The 8836-nt window shown below is 29.8% G+C and overlaps 1 protein-coding gene across 1 annotated transcript; it reads right to left on the reverse strand.

Annotated features, from left to right (window-relative positions):
- Positions 1-3835: 3835 nt before the first annotated feature.
- LOC119689570 (dnaJ homolog subfamily A member 2) lies at positions 3836-8622 on the reverse strand. The gene is made up of 3 exons (XM_038104427.1): positions 8374-8622; positions 5778-6224; positions 3836-4781 (listed from the first exon to the last, which is right to left on the reverse strand). The coding sequence occupies exons 1-3, from the start codon at positions 8440-8442 to the stop codon at positions 4101-4103; spliced, it is 1197 nt and encodes a 398-aa protein (XP_037960355.1). The 5' UTR covers positions 8443-8622; the 3' UTR covers positions 3836-4100.
- Positions 8623-8836: the final 214 nt, after the last annotated feature.

An 8836-nucleotide genomic window follows, 5' to 3' on the forward strand; every position in this document is an offset into this window, starting at 1 on the left:
TCAGTTCAGAGATACTTGCAGATAAGTTAAGTGCAATTCATGAGTTTGAAAGTCATTCATGTTACGTACTCGTATAAATAGATTTTTTCTCTCCTTCACAACTAGCAAGATACATAAAAACTTAGATGTGTGTGTCGTAGTACTTTTTATAACCTAATATTCTTTATTCAAGAGACTTCTTCATCTATTTAATTCTATTTTTTACTTGATGGCTTTATTGCAGTTATAAGTAATACTCTTTATTTTATATAAAAACCAAAACAATAGGTTAGGTTAGATTCAGAGGGCCTCTGCTAATAGCACACTCAGCACTTTCACTCGAAGACATCTATTGTCCTTAAGAAGTTGGAGAACAGTAAAGAGAGCTAGATCTGCAGAACAAGATGGCACCAACCACCCTCCGAAATAATGGTTATATATAGTTCCAGAGAGATGTATGATTGAAAATATGTACAGTGAATGCATACTGTTAGCACAGGCTATCAGTATTTTTTGAAGATTCCACATTCGTAGCTAGTAAATACATCTATTGTCCATTGTAATGTTCTCTAAGCCGCCAGTGAGATCGTTGTAATCTCCATACTAAAACAACAACTCCCTTTAAATGATGTCTTTCTGTTTACCTAGTTGCACCACATTTCCTCTATTATCAATTCAAACCTAACTTTAATCTGTGAATGGGTATCATATAATGAATATTATGTATTACTGAATTTGCTTTCTACTATTCTTCTTCAAGTCGTGAATAGTATACCGCTACGCTGTAAAAGTAGTAAATTCAGTGGCATACCAAGCGGAAGTCAAAGCAGTCAATTATGCACTTTACGCAACTCATAGAAGGGCGCCAAATGCTTCCTAAGATAAGAATATACTACACAATTTATAAATGTATATTTTTTGGGTGGGGAGATCGGGCAGCAGTCATGTTTATCGCAATACTATTAGACTTTCACCAAATTATCTGTAGAGTAGTATTGTTATTGAATCTTGAGAAAATGTACTTCATCAATTTGTACTTACGTTTTTTTTTTGTAGCTCTAACTTGAGAAATCGAAGCTTGCAGATTTTCTCAAAACTCTAGGTGACTTTAACCACAGTAAGGCAATATTTTTTTTTTTGATCAACTGAATTGTCCCAATATTATTATTCAATCTTGTGAAAAAGTACTTTCTAATCTAATCCAATGATTAAATTTACCCTCATATCCTCCACTTATGCTCTTATTCTTACTCTTCCTTTACAAATTTTTAGGTTAGCGTGAACTTTTGTATTATTGATTTTTTTTTTTGAGTTTTTAAAAACAAAGAAAAAACATCCATATCTGCTTTACTGTTATACTCATACTTTCAAGATATATCGTTATTCACATATATTTTAGTTTCTCGGTTCCTAATTGAATTCAAAAATGCAAGCTCACAACTGCTATTCATCAGCTAACTACTAAACCATCATCTAATAAGTTTAGTGTAGACATAATGTATATATAATGACTTTACATTATTCTCAAGGCTAGAGCAACTATCGTATAACAAACACACATATACAGCATATTTTAGGTTTCCTAACCGGGTGACAGGCGTTGATTAATTATTGTCTCGACCACCCCATAAAAATTTTAGGAGTACTTTCAAAGCAAAATAACTCGAACGGAAAGAATAGATGCAACCCTATATCCTAAGTTCAGGTACAGTAGATGTTTCTAGATGATTCTACGTCTTATAATGATTTTTGAATCATTATTTTTGTTTCAAAGCTATTATTTTGTAGAGACATCTGTTATGCATATTTTTACTTACTATATGTAAAGCGCCTTTTTTGATAAGCACAAATTATATACGGATTCTAAACGAATTAAGAAATTCGAATATTTCCTAAGACCACTGATCATGAGAACTTGGCAATCCTCGAAACAGCGTTGTAAGGTCAGCCAAATTTCAATAAATTAAATAAAATTTTTCTTCTTGTCTTTTCTTTGCTATTCGAATCCGTCTAACTTTTAAATAGGTTCTTTTCGTCATAAAGACGCGTCACTCTCAGGAAGAAAACATTAGGAAGAAAACATAAACATTAAAAAATTTATATTATATTTAATTAAATGATTGATTGATTGATTAATTAATTATTATGTTATATGTATTATATTTAATCAATTTATTTGTTATCATGTAGAATGAATCATTGTTATAATGGCTATAATATTTTATTGTAAGCTTTATTTAGATTCGTTTCATTCGAACATATTTGAACCCTACTCGCAAGAACAATATAGATAATGATAGAACAAGATAGAAATTACTAATATAGATAATGGTACAATGGGACCTATGAGATCAAATATTTGTCAAATATGCAATTATATTATAGATAGTATATGTTACTATTAAAATGTGCTAACAAATATATATATGTATATAATATCAAAAACTATAATATTATACATTTATAATATATACTGTATATACTTAGGCTTGCTAATTTTGTTCCCTAACGTAACTCATATATTTTTTATATTATTTAATACTATTTACAGTTCTACGTCCTCTTCAGTTTACAAGAACAAAATATCTTGTTCTACCAGTGCCATCTTTTTCTAATTTTTTTCCTATAAATTTTAACTAACAATTTTAGTACTAGGAAACAAAAAAAAAGAATTAGGCACGTTTCGGATTTCCTGGGAACACCTGTTAGACAGTGGATTTTAGTAAAGTCAGCTATACTAAAAAATTTTTTTCATAACGTTATATGTCAATATAGCTTAGTTTATGAGATACCAGACCACCTGGTACGTTCACTTATTCCAACTTGTTCAATCTAAATAATTGAATACATTAATTGACGTTAGCTGAAGCTTATAAAATGGCAACATCTCAAGAAATAGCCTGTATCTAACATATGGTTTAGAATAAGAAGTTGATTGAGATGTCTAACGCTATTAAAATCCATTGCGAAATAGACGCACATAAAAAATCAGTATTACGCCAAATTTTTAATTGAAAGTTAAATAATATTTGCATTCAACATAACTCTATTTAGTATGACACAGTATATTTATGTATTTATTATTGTATACGGTCTGCTTTAAGCCCCCAATAATAACTTATTTCTAAAGATACATAAAAAGCTTAATACAATCCAGAGTTGTGAAGAGTATTACTGCTGGTTTCGACAGAAAGAACCCAGGTCTACATATGTCTAAGTGTTCTAGGATACTATATTAATATAGTGCAAAAATACAACAACATAATATTAAATAATATGTATAGATAAAAATAAAGTATAGAATATATAAACTGTAGTATATATAAAGTATCGCATATATATAATATATAGTTTATAAAAATACAGAATATGTAAAGGGTTAGTATATATAAAGTATAGAATATATAAACTGTAGTATATATAACGTATAGAATATATATAGTATAATTTATATAAAGTACAAAATATATAAAGTGTTAATATATATAAAGTATAAAATATATAAAGTACAGAATATATATAGTGTTAGTATATATAAAGTATAGAATATATAAAGTATAATATACATAAAGTATATATGTAAAGCATAGTTTATATAAAGTATTGTATATATAAAATATGGCATTATTTAAGTATAAATTAATTAAAAAAAGTAACTAATTTTAATGAATAACAATACTGTTAATACAAATTATTACTATATACTCGTATATGTGTAAGGCACAATAAATCTATTATTATTATTATGGCTTTCGAGATATGGTTAAACTACGCAGATTCTTATACACACTTCATTTACTCTCGCCTATACACTCAAAAATTAAAGATTGCATTATATTATATTTCTTGTAAATTACATTTATATTTCATTAACTTAATAAATAAATATTTTGATTGAACTTAAGATTTTGTTAGGAAAAATATTTGTTGCACTCATATTAGTTAATAGTGTACATGTAAATATAGCATTAAATTTCAAAAATTTTTACACAATTCTTATTCACACCTTAAAAATAGCAAACAAAATATGCGTTAAGAAGCATAAAATATACTTAGTTTGTGAATTAATAATAAAAACAATGTTAGCTTCATGGCGCATTTGTTCAAAGTTCTGAAGGCAATTAAGCAGTCTGGCATTGGACGCTTTCGAACGGCGGCCCATTGTCATAGTCATCGTCTTCATCATCCACTCCACCAGTAGCACCGCGGGCATCCTCATCACGTGGCTGTACAGGAACTAATTGTACCTCTTCACCATCTTCTGGCATCTCGAATGGCTCACGTGGTGGTAGTATATCCTCCAATTCTTTAAGCTGTTCAGGTGTTGCAAAATTGTCCTCAGGAAAAATAACACTGAAACCGACAAGGAGATCACCACGATCAATAGGATTGTGATAGATCGGCATACCCTCTCCTTTAACTATTTTAACATCACCATGACGGATAACCTCACCCGGCTTGTTTGATATGCTAATATCACGACCATCCAAATGCTTGAAGCAGTGAACGAAACCGCATAGAGCCTCTGTGATATTTAACTGCTCAGCGCGTAATAGATCATTTTGACGGCGTGTAAAACTAGAATGTTCAGTCTCTATGATAACTACAATAAGATCACCACAATCCCCTGCTATTGATTGATGACCCTCCGACCGCAAGGGGATTTTGGTCATGTGAGTTACTCCCTTTTCTAAGCTCACATCGTGTTTTTTATCCTCTTTAACTAAACCATCACCATGGCATTGTGCGCATTTGTAGTCTTCTTGAACTACGGTACCGCGACCAACGCACGCACGACATGCCTGAAAATATAAAAATTTTTAATATAACAAATAAATAATATAAAACATAATGTATAATGTATGTATATAAATAATATGCAAGTATATATAATTTAATTAAAATGAAAAATATCTCTTCAAGCTTTAGTTTATATATGAAGGGGTATTAATTACACTAGACTATCTATTATTACTATAGATCTTTTGCGCAACTTTTCAATGAAGACAAGACAATTTTAGACTATTAAAAATTCTTACAATTGCTGTCGATTTAATTTTAGCCAAATTAGGTTAGCTTAAGTTGAAGTAAAAGCCTTGTGTACCAAAACCGACTTGAATTTAAATAATGCTCGGTTGTAACGTCCAGATAAGTGTTGTCGATATGCAAACCAAAAGTATCCCTAAACGATAAAAGTGAACCCACTTAAGAAGTCTATAAACTTAATAAAGTTCCTAATTTTGTAGAATGACAGCGACGTCAGCTCAATAAGAATACGAGGCCCGAAAAATCAAATCTTCTTCTAGTCAATGATGAATACTGACATATGAAGTGATGTACAGTTTTTTTCTCATCCACAGAGCCCTAACCCTGACAAATACCATTATAGGGTTAATTTTAATCAAGTTTTCGGAATATATATAGACTCTAATTAATTAGTTTGCGTCTAACTACTGCAGGTAAATATAGGTACATATTATATACTCCACTGTTTCACGATCCTCTTGATACGTTGTACATTTACTCAAAAATGACACTATAAATGTATGTCTCTTTGTAAACTTTTCTTAACCATTTCACACTTTCAAATAAAAGACACTATGCAATTAAAAGAAATACTTAATATCGCAACCATAAATTCCAGCTAACTAAATCTATTACATCTAAACTATAGTCAACAACAACACCTAGGGCTAACTTCATACTTTTATAGTTTGATGACACCTAACATAATAATATATAAAAAAGAATTAATAAATTAAATTTTATTATTAAAAATAAAGTAATTAATTCCTTACCGATTCAAAAGCGCACAAGCCAATAAATGCAAAACTTGCTTGACGGCCAGTACCCTTGCATTCTGTACACTTTGTGACACCCTCCTCCGAACCACCAAGACCCTTACAGCCACCACAAACGATTGTACGCTGATATTCAACTGTCTTAATGACATCACCAGCAAAGATTTCTTCAAGGGTCACCTCAACGCGTACAATTATTTGGAGTGATTTCTGAGTGCCACTACCACTGGGTTGTTGATCACCAGCAAAAGGAAACCATTGAGAGAAAAAGGAACTCTCAAATCCATCAACACCTTCCTGTAGACCTTTAATGCCATAACGATCATAGGTTTTACGCTTTTCAGGATCAGAAAGAATCTCATACGCAAAGGAGATTTCCTTAAATTTGTCACCAGCATCTGGATTCTTATCTGGATGAAACTCCTTAGCCAATTTTCTGTAATTCTGTAAAATAATTTTATAAAATAATTAGTAATTTTAACTATGCTTTATATATCTATATATATGTTTAAAAAACCAGCCAAATGGACGGACGAACGGTTGCATTTAAAATATTGCAATCTTAAATTATAAAAAAATAAAAATTTCAAAAAAACCAAATATCAAAAATTACCGCTAATGCTAATGACATTAAAAATATGACACAATAGATTTTCGTCTCATTAACAGCTTTATATGTCACTTTATTTTGGGGTTCGAAAAAAAAATATTTGATAGGAAAGTTGTTAAGGACTTTCCTGAGGTTATTAACGGACTTTTAATGAGGTTATGATTAGGAATCTATAAACTCTAATTGCTTATTTTTCATAGTATAATATGTGATTAAAAATAGCAACGATACTTATATTACTTATAAATATTATAAATTAGAAGTTAACACAAATCTGTCTCTATACCTATAATTTAAAGATTATTATATTGCAGTTAGTTGATATTTACAATAAATTTTGATGCTGTTCTCAAAAATGTGGATAGTTTGGACGAGACATAGTACTCGTCTCTTAGAAAAGAGAACACCTACAGGCAAAAATCAACAAACTAGTAAAAATCGCGGCTAAAGTTAAACTACGTGCTAATGTTGTTAAAACCAAAACATTTATCTTCAAGAGTACATCAAAACAACTCCATTACCAATCGTGGGTAGATCCATCGAATACATCGATGAGTTCTGGGAAGCTAGGTTAATACACATTGAGGTGCAGCAAGAGATGTGCATAACAGAATATCAAAAGCCAGAATAGCGTTCAGTAATCTTCGTACTGTATGAAACTCAAATAATAGATCTCAACAAATAGAAATCCATATTTACAATGCTTTTGTAAGATCCGTTCTATTGTATAAATCAGATACTTCGTTGGTCAACAGTAAATTATAAGGAAAACTTCAAAGCTTTACCAACAAATGCCTGCGTAATGTTTTGCGAATTTGCTGGCCACATAGAATTTCCAATATGGAACTACTTCAACGAACAAATAAAGTAGATATCAACGAACAAGTCAAGTGTCGGAAATATAATTGGCTTGGCCACGCTCTTCGAAAGCCGTACGACGAAATATGCCACGCAACACTTCAATGGAACACCCAAGACAACATACACAAAGGAAGACCAAGTGATACCTGGAGAAGAACAATAGCAAATAAAACCGGAAAATCTTTAAATAAATTACGTTATATTGCTAGAGATAGAAATAGTTGGAGATTCTATGTAACAAGTCTATGCTCCTGATGGAGTACGTCTAATAATAATAATAATAATAATAATAATAATAATAATAATATATGTATATGAGTGTAAGTTCATCGCTATTGACAATAACTATAATTACTATTTTGTAACTATTTATTTATTACAAAATATACTAATATTATATATAATTATTATTAACTATCAATTAAAAATCATTTATGCTAGTTAAATCCTAGAAGTTCATATTCGGCATTCTATTATATATCGGTATATACGACATATAATAGCCTCTTAATTTTAATATTCTAAATATTCGGAATTACTAAAATATATAATTAAAAAAAATGCTACAGGAATTTAACTTCAAATTTAAAAAAATTTTTTTTTTCATAAAATTAATTAAAAAAATGCTGATTTATTAAGACTCCATTGGGGATTTTCTAAGAAACGAAGATTTTAATGAAATTGGCAACTCTACAATCAACAATTGCTTGTCAAAAAAAAAAAACATTAACAAATTTTATGTTTATGGGATTGTTTTATAAGCATAACATTGTTATCAATGTTTATACGCGCTCTTTTACCCGCTGACAACTGATTGTAGCGTCTAATAAAAAAAAATATACGTAAACAAAATTTAGCCATCAGCTGATGTGTGGAACGCAATTATGCCAAAAAAAGTTAGCAAATACACACATTATAAAAACAACAACTGTTCAATATTCTACCGAAACATTTTCGCAAACAATAAGAATAATTTTGTATGAAAAAACTTATGTCAGTAATATATTGGCGATTTATAGAATTTCATGATTTCGCAGAAGTCACCATTTTTTTAAAGACATTACTTTTAATCAAAACAAACTTAATTCTCCACCCTCAACATAAGCACAATAAAGCTCTTACCTTTTTTATTTCAGCCTCATTAGCGTTTTTGTCAACGCCTAATACTTCATAAAGATCTTTTTCATCCATAGTTATGTACAAGATAAGTTAACGTTTAAAAATCTAATTCTATTACGATAAATCGGAGACCCTATTTACAACAGCTTCATTTCACCAAAACCAATGACAAATATACTTCCACGAAAAGCTACGGCAAAATGTTTGAACGAAAGTATTACCAGCTCAACTTTTTTTAAGATTAATATTCAAAACTTGCTTAACTTTTTTTGAAAGAAATATTTTGCATTATATTTTACATTTGTTTTTCAAATTATCAAGCTACTACGATTAATATGTATCGTAAAAATTCAAATTCAAATGATAAAATCACTAGATCAAACATTTCATAAATATTTATCTAATACGGTGTTTACATTGTGTGATTGAAAGCAGATTAAAGCAAAAATTGAAATCAAAGTACTAA

This window comes from Teleopsis dalmanni, chromosome X (assembly GCF_002237135.1).
Source record: "Teleopsis dalmanni isolate 2A chromosome X, ASM223713v2, whole genome shotgun sequence".
Lineage (NCBI taxonomy): Eukaryota > Metazoa > Arthropoda > Insecta > Diptera > Diopsidae > Teleopsis > Teleopsis dalmanni.